The sequence below is a fragment of the Caretta caretta genome, chromosome 1 (genome assembly GCF_965140235.1).
Source record: "Caretta caretta isolate rCarCar2 chromosome 1, rCarCar1.hap1, whole genome shotgun sequence".
NCBI lineage: Eukaryota > Metazoa > Chordata > Testudines > Cheloniidae > Caretta > Caretta caretta.
In genome coordinates, this window is record NC_134206.1 from 313,167,893 (window position 1) to 313,182,566 (window position 14,674).

General features: G+C 35.8%; 1 protein-coding gene across 3 annotated transcripts in view; it reads right to left on the reverse strand.

Moving 5' to 3' along the window:
• POT1 (protection of telomeres 1) overlaps positions 1-14,674 on the reverse strand; it is a 168,064-nt gene that overhangs the window by 15,914 nt on the left and 137,476 nt on the right. For all 3 annotated transcript variants that reach the window (XM_048836897.2, XM_048836898.2, XM_048836896.2), the window contains 5 exons: positions 10,148-10,311; positions 9,287-9,375; positions 7,240-7,281; positions 5,741-5,897; positions 2,484-2,689 (listed from right to left, as the gene is read on the reverse strand). In XM_048836897.2, the coding sequence (XP_048692854.1) occupies positions 2,484-2,689; positions 5,741-5,897; positions 7,240-7,281; positions 9,287-9,375; positions 10,148-10,311 (658 nt within the window). The remainder of the gene's footprint in view (positions 1-2,483; positions 2,690-5,740; positions 5,898-7,239; positions 7,282-9,286; positions 9,376-10,147; positions 10,312-14,674) is intronic.

The following is a 14,674-nucleotide window of genomic DNA, read 5'->3' on the forward strand; positions in this document are numbered from 1 at the left end:
CCAGATTAAAAGGTCCAATGGGCTGGATGTGGCCCGTGGGCCGTAGTGTGCCCACCCCGATCTAGTATCATGAGACATGCATTTTATCCCTTAGAGATACAGGAATGTAATTTCTTAAAATGATCACAGGTCCTTCAATCACAGCCGTGCTTGTCTGATATGGTTGCTGGATTGAATCTAGAAACACTCTGACCTCAGACCAGTATAATTCTGTTTCCTTGTAATTTCATGAACCAGTTTGATACACTTAACCCTGTAATTATTGTTACGCACGTAATAACCACCAGCTTTTGGCTAAATAACATTTGAATTAATTAGTTCATGAATGGATAATAGGAAAGAAATATAGCAGTGAATTTCCTGAAATAAGTAACTTTCTGCAAAAACAACTTTAGTTTAAATTAGATTTAAGATCTTACAAAAGCATTATTATAGGAACTATGGCTTTGTCTCATATATTTTATTATTATTATTACAGTTATTTATCATGCAGGAGTGACTAGAGAAACCAACCAGATCAGGGCCCAACTGTGCTAGGCACTGTACAAATACATAGTAACAGACTACCTACCAATAATAAAACCATAAAAGATGAATAAAACTCGGGAGGGGAACAGAGGCACAGAGACATGAAATGACTTGCTTGGGGTTACATAGCAGAGCCAAGAATAGAATCCAGTCCAGTGCCATAGCAACAACCTCTTCAGAACACAATGCTTGAAATGTTATGGTCAGACAAAGGATTTAAATCATGTGTTAAGCATAAAACTCAGTACAGCCTTAACTATGGAACCATTGGGATGCCTCCATAATTTAAAGGTATTTGGAATACAAAGTCAATCTAGACAATGTTTTCAGTGTACTAACAAATTAACATCAACAAATGTGTCAGATTAACAATAGCTGTCCTTTGAAATGAATCAGAGTGCATTTACTGGATAAAAACTGAAGTAAATGATAGTACATATTAATCTAAATATAATCAATATCTTAAACTACATCTTTTTTAAGGTTTGCCACAAATTAGTTCTATTTATGTTCATTAAAAGTTGTCTAAATAAAGGCTGACCTAGCAGTGAATCTGTTTCCTGGATTTAGCTATCTCAACTCTCAGCTCAACAGAGGCAAAAAAAATCCTCTCTGGGGAAGGGAGGATCTCATACTGTACTAAAGCAAGCTGCTTATGCAACACCAAGAGTAATATTTAGATCTACTTGGCCAGAAGAATAGCTGCTGTTGTGTGTATGTGCAGAAATTAAGGAAGGATGTATCTGGGAACACTCAAAAAATTCCTCCCAGAACTTGTAAATGAGAAAGTAAAAAGCCCAAATTCTGTAAGTAGCCATCTTTTTTAGAGACATTCCATTGTCAATATTCGGAAGGAGAAAAGAAAATGAACTGACATACTGGTCAGCTAAAGTTTCTTTTCGTAAACATATGAAGATTTACAATTGTGTCTTTCACTTCCACTCCACATGCTCTCTCTCTCACACACACTCACACACTCAGCTGCTGGGGCTTTAATATCTTCCAGTGATTTGCAGAGCAAGGTATACTGTTTGGTTATTTTGGGGGAAAAAAAAAACAGACACAGAACTGGGGAGACAAGGTTTTTACAAAGGAAGAAAATTATATCAACAGACTGAAGAATGTGGGGACACACCACAAAGCAGACTACTGTTGAAACTAGTCAGATAATAAGCTAAGTAGCAAACAGAAGGGGCTTTGTCATTAACCCTAATGATCTGTCCACGGAAAGGGCCAACTGACTCACCCTTGCCCTTCTACCTTGATCCACTTGGATACTGTGACCTTGTTTTAAATTCAGAATGTGAAGCTGTGCAAAAATTTCTTATTTACATTCTATCCAAACATTCTCATTTATATCTTTGCCTAAATTGCTTTGTTTAAAGTTAGGTGGCTTTTTTCTTTCCCCCTAAAAAATCAATCAGATAAAAAGCACACTGCTTCAGCTTTATTTATGTGACACAACACTGACATCCAGAGGCTGACAAAGTAAATAGTAGGTCTGCATTATCAGAAGCCTTTTATTTATCCAGCCACGTTTGCAGTCTTGCCAAAAATCTTCAATCACATTCCAAATCAGAATGATACCTACCTAAAAGTCCAGCTGGAGACCGTACATTTTTTAAAAAAACTGCATCATGAATAAGCTTCTTGGTTTGGATCTATCAGATACAAAGGTATCTGACTCCTGTCTGGTTTACAAGAAATCCAACCCACTATTTTTGCAAGTTTAGATTTTATCTGAAAACTTCAGAGACTCAACCAACCACCTCTAACCTTAAAATTCTAATGGATTTTACCATCTCTTAATGCTGATTCTAATATGTGTGTGCTTGTTTCTAAATACAACTCACTAACTTTTTGTTTTTAAATCAGAGATATTTAAATCCTAAATTTCTAGTGGTAAAGACCACTGTGCCATCCTAGGTGGTATAACTGTAATTTAACTATCTTACCTTGTACCATAATTAAAGTATCTTCTGGCTCTTGAAGCAGCTCATCATGTTTTACAAAATGAACAGCTATTTTTCTTTGCCCCTGATTTTCTGTATCCCACACTGCAGAATCATACCACAATGAATTATGTACTTCTGGATTTGGAGCTGTAGCTGCACAGTCTCTTAATATTAAGTCAAAATCATCTCCATCTGGAACTTCTTGCCTAAAAACATTTGAGAAATCAATAGGTAAATAGTAGCAGCTTCTCTTTCAATAGTCTAGTAGTTGAAATGCAGTACTTTAAATAAACAAGATACTGAAATATTATTATAACAGCATATACAGGAAAATTCACCTTTTCACACTGATCTTTGACAAAAGATAATATACAACAAGTTGTAGCAATTTAAGGGTTTGATGGTGCACAGCAAAGGCGTGGAGTGTTGTGCATATAAGCTCAAGGAAAACTAGTCCTGCATTAATGAGCCTGCTGCTGCATGCCAAGAAAACTAATCCTGTCTATCAGCAGGGGTAAAGCCTAATACCTTCATCCAAGCCCACACTGAAATCAACAGAAAGATTCCCACTGACTTCACTGGGCTTTGGAATAGGCCCTAAAATGGCCACATAGCTACATATCTCTTTAGCACTGAAACCCAGATTACCCTACTCTATTTTACCATGCATTCTGCAAAAAAAAAAAGAAAAAGAAAACAAGAGCAGCAGCTGTTTGAGACCACTTTCCACTACAAGACAATACCTTACGTTGTGCCACACATAATCACTGTTTGTACTCGTGCTGGAGTGCAAACACATTGCATTCCTTGCTCTGCATGGTGGAATAGTTTGCAGGATCAAGCCAATGTATAAGTGTAACCATGAACACAAAGATAGTGGATTGCTTATGAAATTTTAACAGCAAATGTTCCAGCACACTTTCTGTTGGGGGAAAAAGCCTTGCTGGCTTTGAGTGGAATAGCAACAAGGAGACAGGAAACATTGTTACACTGAAGGAAAAAAAAAAAAAATCTGTGGTGCTTTTTTTTTTTTTTTTTTTTAAAGATGTCAGAAACTCAGAAAAAGCATTTATCCACACCAATTCCCTGCTCCCAAAGAAATCAGGGGCAAAATTCCAACCAGAGCATGCTTCTGAACGCATAACTGTACTGCATGAAAGAGTATTCAGTATTAATTGTGTCTGTTTTTTTCTTCTATTGGCATTTGTATTTATTTATTCATTCATTTGCTACATGATTTTTAAAGTATTTCATTCTGCATTGGAACTTATCAAATTTTGAAATTTTCTCACCAAACAAAATTTTTCCAGCTTTTTTGTTCTGGGTCAATCAAAACATTTTGGTTTTAAAATTTTCATTTTTAAAAATATTTTATTTAAAATAAAACAAAAATAAAAATAAAATTAAATATGAAATAAAATTTTGAAATGAAAAGTAACTGAAATAAAATGAAAAATCAAAGTGTTCTGATTTTACTGAAATGCTTCAATTTTTTTTAAAAACAATATTTTGTCGGAAGTGACCTATGCCCCTGGAATGTTTTGATTTTGATGAATCGGCATCTTCCTATAAAAAAAATGTCCTATCAAATCTGACAGCTCTACTCAAATGAAGAACCCTCTCTTTTTTAAACCAGTAACATCTTTAATTTAATTGTAATTTAATTTTAATTGTAAAACACAGATGTTTGTCTAATACAGGACAACGTTCTTAAATTGTTAGAACTGAACTGTACCATTGATTATTAAAATAAAGCTAATTTCCTTGAAGACTTCACTAACTCGCCGTAGGTAAGGGCCTACTACAGAAGTGGGTGGCTGAGGCCAAACGAGATTATCATTATGGCCCCTTCTGGCCTTCAAGTCTATGATAAGAACACTTAGCTCTCATATAGCACTTTTCATCAGTAGATCTCAAAGCAAATCACAATCTTTACTGGATTTATCCTCACAACAGCACTTTGAGGTACGGAAGTGCTATTATTCCCCATTTTATAGATGGGGAAGTGGAATATATGGGTCCCCCTGATACCATGATGGAATGCCCCTCTCCTAAGCTCCATTTACAGAGCAACTTCAGAACAGTCCTTCTGCAGATAGTGGGGGGGAGGGCAGGAACAGGATAAAACTCCCCACTCTGGCTGTGACTTTTCAAGTGTATGTCCAGATGCAGTCAGAAGTTAGCCCAGTTTGTAAAGTACCTTGGGCTGAAAGCTTCTGTATAAATAACATATTGTAAGAAAGTCTCATAAGAGGACCAGTAAGCACTGATAATACTGCACAGTGATGTATACAGTGGTATACAGATGTATACATTTTCACCACAGAGAGGGCTCGATCTCGAAAGAAACTGAGTGGTCCGGCCGCATTTTAGCAAGGCATTTCAGCACATGCTCAACTTCAAGCATTTGAGTAATCTAAAGTTAAGCACGTGCTGGGGCAGAGAGCTCATCAGTTTTCAGGATCATCCTTGAATAACATTATTAACCCGCACAACCCTCCTCTATCAGAAAGGCATTATCCTCTTTTTAAAGATGGGACACCGAGAGATGTTAAAACTCTTTCCAAGGCCACATGGTGATTTTATGAGATCTAGGATTAAAACCCAGAAGTAAGACTCTTAAACACACATACTACTCTGCTCTTCATGATGTGCTAGAAGGTGAAATGATGTTAACGTTATTTAACACATTCAATGCACTTTCTTGAAACATCAAAGATTTCCTGAATTTTTACTTAACTTACAGTAGTGAGTTTTGCCAAGACAAAATTGATATCTGACAGTTTTCAAATGGTATTTTTCCCCCTTAAATAAAATAACTTTGAAAATAAAGCAAAACTCTGTCTCTAGTTGTACTGGCAGTCTCCACCATTCTAGAATTCTAAAAGCCAAAATACAGATAGTTATGTGGATACCAACAGATTATTGTGATGGGATACTCAAAAAATTGTAAGAGTAGGGTTAGGTAAATCTTGCTTCTAGGTCCAGGGCATAATTGAGTGCCATATTTGCAAACTGGAACAGAAACTAGAATTCTGGAGCCACTGAACAGAACTTATTAAGCATATCCCATATGATTACAGTTTTCCCCAACTAATTTCAGTAAGCTTCTAAGCCTTTGCTTGAAATGAAATGGATTTAAATTCAACTCATCTTCAGTGTTAAAAGAAAGATGAAAATATTTAAAAGATTATCTAAGATTCCTAAAACATACTGAGCAATCTGTAACTTTTACTGTTATTATGTAAAATACTTACAGTGAGTTGCATTTTGAACAATAAAGTTTAACAGACTGATAGAGCTTCTGGGGTTTAAAAGTTCTCAGTTTTGCTCTAATGCGATACTGTTGAGGAGCTGCGCTGTTCAAAATAGTATTCAGTGCTGTGTCATCTAAATGCTGATGATCTGTTAATACTATAAAGCAATAAAAATACAACCTATTAAGCAATAAAACAATACCTGGAACAAAAAAGTGCACAATAAGGTGAGTGGATGGGAACATCACAGGGATGTGTTTAAAGAATTTTCACTGCTGTTTTTTTAATTTTAGAATTTTCTTGAAAAAGGAAAAGATACTCTATTGGATCTTAAAGTATATAAGCACATTTGAGAAATTACTTTTGCAGAACCTGTGTGCAGCTGTAGCTAAAACTGATAAAGGTTCTAAGTAAGTCAGCTGATAGCTGAAATTACAATTCCCATGGAACTGATTGTTAGATTTGCAAACCCTAGTAAAGTAAAATGGTCTTCTTGCAGCACTTAAGCCAGTTTTGACAAATCACATGTCCATTTTTATGAAAAGAGTGGCAGCAACAGGTATGAGCTGAGCTGACAGAACTCTTGAGAAATGTATTTGTGGCTGCAGCCTCCGCTTTACAAGTACAATGTTTCAAATGGTTCCTTTGGCCTTTCAGACACAAGACATTCCCAAAGTCTGCAGTGATTTAAGCCTGGGTGAAAAGGATTCAAGTAGGGAAAAATCCTACATATTTTAATAAGAATGTAATTTTGTAATTTCTTAAAATATTGTAATTTCTTCCCATTTAAAAATGTTCCAATACAATGAAACAAATACAATAGGATATTTCAACAAAGGTGACTAGAACAAGATACTGCCAATTGAGAGGATGAAAATACAAGGCTGAATATATTAGCATCCAATAGATATAACTGCCCAATTTGTAGTGTGGCTTTATCTACATCTAAATGCATATCTTCCTTAAAAACAACATTCATAATGGTAATTAGACAATTACATTTACTTCAACAGTTTTGTAGCTAACATCTCAACATCCATCTTTATTACTTATAAGTAGGGTTGGCAAAATTTGATTTTTATTTTCTTTTAATTTTGATGGATAATATCTATTTTTATTTTTAAGCTTTTTCTATTTTTATCATTTTAAATTTTCACATATATTGGAAATTATGGGGGGGAAGTGGTCAGACAATTGGGAGGGTTCAGACAGTAATGATTCAAAAAGTTAAGCTTTCTAACCATTAAAACACAAATTGTCAACATCACATGTCAAAATATACAAAGCAAATATCCTTAAATTAAACTCCAATAAGTTCTCTAGCAGCATTTTTGTTACTTGGACCATCTGTAAATTCTGATGATCATCAATGGAAATATTTTTTCATCAGTATGTGTGTGTACACTGAAATTGAAATTTACTGAAATGTACAGATAAACTTCTAAGACTATTTATACGAAGTCTACCACCTTGGTATAAAAAAAAAAAATGCTTCCTACCTGTAACAGATAACTGCTGGCATCTCTCTGAATATGACTGGTCTGTTAAAAAATGACATATTTTGAAGGAAAAGTAATTGTGTTAATTGAGTATAACATTGCTACTAACCACTTAACATTGTACGATTGTTATTAATTCTGAGTTATAGATAACTGCTGCATTTCAGTTAATAGGAAAAAATTAATGTAATCACTGATGAAAACTTGATACTCTACGTAAAACTACATTTATATTTGTCTTGATGTCATTTGTAGTTGAGAAATTTATATTTTTTTAGCTGGGCAAATCTCTCTCCTATCTACACTGCTAATGGTATAATTAGACACCCCCTAATCATTCAAAAATCCACTTGCTTTTGATCCCTGACTTACGCCTTGTGTTTTATTTTATTTTTCATAGGTGTTTGTTTGTCCACTAACTAGACCAAATATGGTCCAATGGCAGACAATTGAAATGTATGATCATATAAGTGTGTCAATTAAAGTGTTTTAAACCATGAAAGATGCTTTACAATAGATTAATACCTACATCTGATAATGCCTCTTACTATAAGAGGGTCCATTCCATTCTGTTTGGGCAAGACCTATTTTTCATTATCACAGTATCCTTTAGGTTTTGCTCAAACTGTATAGGAGAAGAGACTAACAGTAAAAGGCTTCATCAGGTGCAGGTATCTTTATTCATATATAATAATATTTATCTTAGATTTATGTTTACACGGTGCATGTTAGTACAGCCCTCGTTACTTGTCACATTTGAGCTGCACTTTTACTTTCACCCAAACCTTGTTTTCTATATTTGTTAACAAAGAATGGCATTACAGTTAACATCTCTGCAATTAGATTCCATACACTATAGGATATCTGGTGCCTTTTACGGACATAGATTTCTGTTGAGCTCAAGGACACTGAAAAGTGTTTTTTTACTGATCAACAGCTCTGGACATTAACTTCTCCTGCCTGGTAGACTGAGTTCTAGGAATAATTTATTCACTATTCTCATTGTTCCGGACCTCATCAAAAGTTCAGAAGTCTATAACTTCATAATCCGACAGCTAACAGGTAATTTGCTTTAAAATAAACCCAAGGCCTTATTTCTTAGTCTTATAGCAATTCTGAGGTTCTGTCTACAATGGTGTTCACCACAGCGGAATCTAAGAGCAGTAAGGGTCTCCTAAATAGATTCAGTTCCACAGGATTCCATTCTACACAAAAAAGAATTAATATCAGAGATAACTATTGAAAAGGTATATTAAGTATGAATCCAATAGTAGCTGCAAACTTCTCCCTCCAAATATAAACTTTTTTTAAAATAAAAATGTACTGAATTTCTAAAACCACAGCACCATTCCCTTGAACATCTGTATATTAGCTCATAAGAGTCTATTGTTTTTTTGATGAGTGAGAGATTTATGCAGGTAACAGACACAGAATGAAATGGAAGCAACACTCGTGAAATACCCAGAAAGGAGAATAGATTCTTGAATCTTAGTTCTTCGAAACAGAGATAGTGAGTATTTTGCTACTATTCCTATGTGTCATCATAGGCAAAGGATAGTCTCTTTCTTAGGTAGACACCTTACTTTTGATGTGAGTTTCCTTAAACCAGCATTCTGTTTTTTATGAACATGCTTTCTGTTAAGGGTTTGTACACAGTGGGGTAATGCACACTAGTTGCACATTAATTGGTGTGTACACCCTGCTGGTGTGCACTAAATGTTCTCTAGTGTGTTTTAACATAGTGCTGTTTCAAAACAGTGCTACATTACAGTGAAGTGAAGATCTTACCCTCTGTGTTTAAATTAACTCTTTACCAAGTCCTTTTTAACATTCATTTATTTACATGACAATCTTCTGCTGTGAAACAGAACAATAAGAGAATATTGGTTTCTGGTCTAATAGAAATGTATCTTGTATCTCCCAAATACTTTTTGTTTAAATGAAAGAAAAACATTCCATGTCTTCTTTAAAGCAATAATAAATATAACATGACCAGTATTATTTTCATGTAGCAAGAAATAGTGAATCAATTTCCAATTGCTCTTACATGATAGACTGCCAAAAATGCCATCCAATTCCAGTGAAGACATGCTCTCCACATTTTGACTCTCTGTGAGATTCACAGAATCCATGAATCTATAAAGAAAGAACAAAGGTTTTAAAGATATACATTTTCTGTGGTTTTCAATAGATCTTAAAGGTATCAAAGATGTGAACCAGCTAGAACGTTTAGGTATAATAGAAACTATTGTACGGACAGAAAACAGAAAAGAATCCAAGGGCTATAGGCATGTTTACTGAAGATTCAGTAGGAGAGACCCTCTGAATCAATATCCTATATAGCACAGAGAGAGAACTGTGCTGCTGGAAGTGCAGACTTTCTGATGAAATATAAAATTGAGACCTTGAACCTGAGCTATTCTTTGCCTATGGGCCCTAATTCAATACAGTATTTATTGATGTGCCTTGCTTTAAACATGGACTTAAATCTCACTGACTTCAATTGGATCTAAGGACATACTTTAAGTGAAGCAAATGCTTAATTACTTTGCCTAACTGGCACCTTCATCATTAAAAGACTGCATGCCACTTTTAAAAAGAGTATTATGTTTACAACACCTGCTAGCTTGGCTAAATCATAACTTGGACCATTATGATTTGTTAATCTAAACTCCTCTTATAGTTTCAATTGGAAAATTTAATCCTCACTTACCTACCCTCTTTTGAAAACTGTTCTGTGGTATGGTAGTGCCAAACGGCAATCTCATTCCATTCCAGAAGCACTGGGTGCTTACATGTAATCAACCCCCAAAGCACTTACAAATGTAAATAGCTTCTGTTTACTAAGATTCTAAAATACTGCAATTAAACTTCCAGACTAGTCTCAAAGATTATTTACAGAACTTACGCTTTTAGTTCTTTGACATCTGGATTATTTTCTGGCAGGACCCTAATTCCTCGACCATAACAGGTGCCACCATGAAGATGAAATTCTACATAGGAAACATCAGGCTGGTTCTCAGCACTGGCTTGTTTTGTATGCAGACTGTAAATTCTCAGAAAGCTTCCAACCTAAGCAAACACATGATTTCATAATATAAAATGAATAGAATTATCATGCTTTTCTCCTAATAAAAGCCTCTGAACCCTCAGAATCAATCCCCTTGTCTACTTTTACTCTCAATGTTAAGCTGGTGTGCAACTGTCCCATCAGTTGAGAAAGACTGGATCTGGCTTCTTGCAAAGTCTGCTATCAATTTTGCTCTCCAAGCAGACAAAGTAAACAAGCCCAAGTACTTCCTCCCTGTAAGGACAGAGTACATTTTTATAATTGCAATGAGACTCTCCAGAGACAGATCTGTGTTGTAATTTTCATGTCCACATGGTTCATTTGATATAACTCAGTATTTGGCTTTATGTCCACCACATCACTAGGAGTAAATTAATGCAGTAAGTTTCATGCCCCACCATGTGTTATTGTTCAATGAGCAAATAATTTACTTTGGGGCATCAAAGAACCAACACCTTTCACAGCTCCAAACCTTTGGCACTACTTCTAACTCTGCCAGACTTCCTCTCCACGGATCAACAGTAGGTAGAGTATTTCCCCCCTTGCTTAGAATCAGTTCTGTTATATCAAAACACAGACTTGCCAAATTACAAAAATACTTTTAAATCTATTTACAAAGATGACTTCAAAGACAAAGGAGGTCCCAGAGGATTACTGGTGTTTCACATATTTTCAGAATGAATATTTTTTATTATAACAAAAATAAACGACAGTTTTTTCATAAGGTAGGCACATTTGGGGGGTTAACTATGTTCATTTTCCTTTGACTTATTTTAATGATTTAGGAATATAATTTACTGTTTTCCATATCCTTGTTGAAAAACATCAGCCAGGATTCAGTTGATAGGCTGACAGTTACGCAGCCTTCTTTCAAGTTGCAAATATTTAATAATCTTGATTTATACTTGCTCTAAGTACCTTTGAAACATGACTCATATACGTAAATTACAGAAGACTCTAAATTCACACTGGATTAACCTCAATATTGCAGGGGTAACACTTAAAAAGTTCTGTTTTGACTACCTGGTTTGAACACATAATTGCCCACATGGGCAGAAATTTCTTAAGTGCACTCATAGCACTTATTGGGCCTGATTCTCAGCAGGTGTAGACTGGAAAAACTCCATTAAAGCCAATGGATTTATGCAGATTAGTATTAACTAATGGTGTGGCCCATTATTTTTATAGCCACATCTGTTTTGCATTACAGTTTACGGTGGGTTCACTCACAGTTCATGAGACACTCTTTGTTTCTTACATACCTAGATAATTATTTTTTAAAAATAAAAATCTATGATTAAGTGTTTTCCATTTGTTCACTTAGATGATAAATATTTAAGGTTTGAGGGAGCAAGAGGGAAGGGGCTGGAGATAATGGCCTACACCTTTAAAAATCAATGGGAGGCTTGCAATTGTCTAAGCACAGAACCAGTCCCAAGACAGAGAGGGGCTAACCAAACTAACGAGTCTTGGAGACAGATTTAAGAGTCTACAAGGTGCAAAGTGGCTGGGAGTGCATTCCTGGAATATGGAGAATGGTGACAGATGGCAAAAAGTTGCTTGTGAAAGGAGGCTATCAACAAAGCATTGAAATATGATGAGTTGGCAGAACATGGGTTGTATGTGGAAAAAAGGAAATGTAGTCAGGAGCCACACTGTACAGAACTTTGAAGAGGAGGTTAAAGAGTTGAGCTTGATGCAGATGAAGACCAGAAGTCAGTGCAAGTTTTCAAGAGAGCAATACATACGCACACAGGTAAGTGGAACAGTGAATAAAGATGATGATTTTTCCAGTAGCATGATGGGTAGACTGACTGGCACAGTGTGAAGGCTGAAAGCAAAGCTATCCAAATCTTTACAAATTAAAAAAAAAAATAGTACTGATTTTATTTCCACTACCTCCAACTACTCAGGATACTGATGATTTAGAAACACCATACAATTATTGTAATAAAAATCACACTCTTCAAATTAAATTGGGACAACCAGAGCAGACTTAACATAAGAACAGCCATACTGGATCAGACCAATGGTCCATCTAGCCCAGTTTTCTATCTTCCGACAGTGGCCAATTCCAGATGCTTCAGAGGTAATAAACAGAACAGGGCAATCATCAAGTGATTCATCCCATGTCACCCATTCCCAGCTTCTGGCAAACAGAGGCTAGGGACACTTCAAAGCATGGGTTTGCATCCCTGACCATCCTAGCTAATACCTATTGAGGGACCTATCCACCATGAACTTATCTAGTTCTTTTTTGAACCCTGTTATAGTCTTGGCCTTCACAATATCCCCGTGCAAGGAGTTCCACAGGTTGACTGTGCATTGTATGAAGAAATACTTCCTTTTGTTTGTTTTTAACCTGCTGCCCATTACTTTCATTTGGTGACCCCTTGTTCTTGTGTTATGAGAAGTAAATAACACTTCCTTATTTACTTTCCCCACACCAGTCATGATTTTATCAAACTCTATCATATCTCCTCCTTAGTTGTCTCTTTTTCAAGCTGAAAAGTCCAAGTCTTATTAGTCTCTCCTCATATGGAAGCTGTTCCATACCTCTAAGCATTTTTATTGCCCTTTTCTGAACCTTTCCCAATTCCAATATATCTTTTTTGAGATGGGGTGACCGCATCTGCACACAGTATTCAAGATGTGGGCATACCATGGATTTATATAGAAGCAATATGATATTTTCTGACATATTATCTATCCGTTTCCTAATTATTCCCAACATTGTTAGCTTTTTTTGACTGCCGCTGCACACTGAGTGGATGTTTTCAGAGAACTATCCACAAGAACTCCAAGATCTCTTTCTTAAGTGGTAACAGCTATTTTGGACCCTGTCATTTTATGTGTATAATTGAGATTATGTTCTCCAATGTGCAATATTTTGCATTTATCAACACTGAATTTAATTTGCCATTTTGCTGCTCAGTCACCCAGTTTTGTGAGATTCCTTTGTCTCTTTGGAGCTTTTGATTATGAAAGCTATGATATCCGAATGGCCTGAAATGCACTGATTACATTCAGTTAGTTTTCTCACTAGAGATTCTAGTCTTCTGAGTTTCCTTTGAGGCTAACCACTTGTTTTTCCATCTTGGTAACTTGAGATTTGCACATTAGCTCCCATTACTGACAGGCATTATCAACAACTTACTAGGCAAATGATAAAGTGCCAACTATCTTTAAATTCTAGGATCATTCCTTTTACTAAGAAACCAAGTTTGGACCATAAAGAGCTTGCCTAATTACTGCTTACTCTCAAACCTCCCATTTTATGGATAGTGTTTGGTAAGTCAGTGCTTATTCAATTCCAGGTGCACTTGGACACCAATGATATAGGAGGTAGATTCCAATCTCCCTCTTGGCTTTCCTTAGAGTAGAGACTATTTTAATCAGAGTCTTAAATTATCTGCTGAGTTTAAAATAAACAGCTGAATGTTGGGTTTATGTTGCATCTCTCAGTAGTCTTTTTATAGGCCAGACCAGTCACTAAACTATATTGCTACCCTTCATTCCTGGAATGTGCCTTGAAGTAAATCAGTGATAATGGAAAAACGTGTTTCATCGATGAACTGGAAGTGTGGTGTCTCTCAAGTTCTACACTATCTGTTTGGCTTAGTCTTTCTACCACCGTGTCAGAAGTCAGCAACAGACTGCACTTTTCTAGGGAGGTGCTATGGAGTGGAACCTGCTCTCTTCCTGAAAGCTGTCTCTTCGTCCTTTGAAAAAGTATAAAAATCCTATACACCTTAAAGCTTTGGATTCAGAGATGTTTACATTATATTTGTCACCACCTCTTCCAATCCTCTTCCTCTCTTTTTTAAAGTTGTATTTCTCCATCTGATTTCCCGTCTTTGTATTTTAAGATGGTATTTTATTAGTTTCATCAGACTGTTAACAATGGTAAGCTTTCTCTTCTTCTCTCTCTTTTTTAAACTGAAATGAGAACTGAGAAATTCATAAAAATTGATAAAAAAATTTTACTACCTTGTTGAACAATCCTGAGATAAAGACAGCACAGGGTAAAAGGCAGTTGTTTGCAGAAATTAATACACCGTTTCGGGAGAATTTGGAGGAAGTAAACAGTTGGTAGTTGAGGAAGTGTAAAAAAGTAACAGTTCTGAAGATGTTAAAGAGTAACAGTTGTGGTGATATAAGAAGTAAGTTTTTGGTTTGATGATAAAACCCAGTTATGTAGATGTAATTATTTGTGCACTCGGTACAGTCACATTGGGTGGAACCCTGGTAGTTAAACAGATTATGCAAGGGGGTCAGGTGGCTACTACCATCACTATGTTTTTGTCCCCAGGAGGCTTTATAGCTATTCTGTGGGAAAATGGGCCCTTTTCCCACAGAAATGGT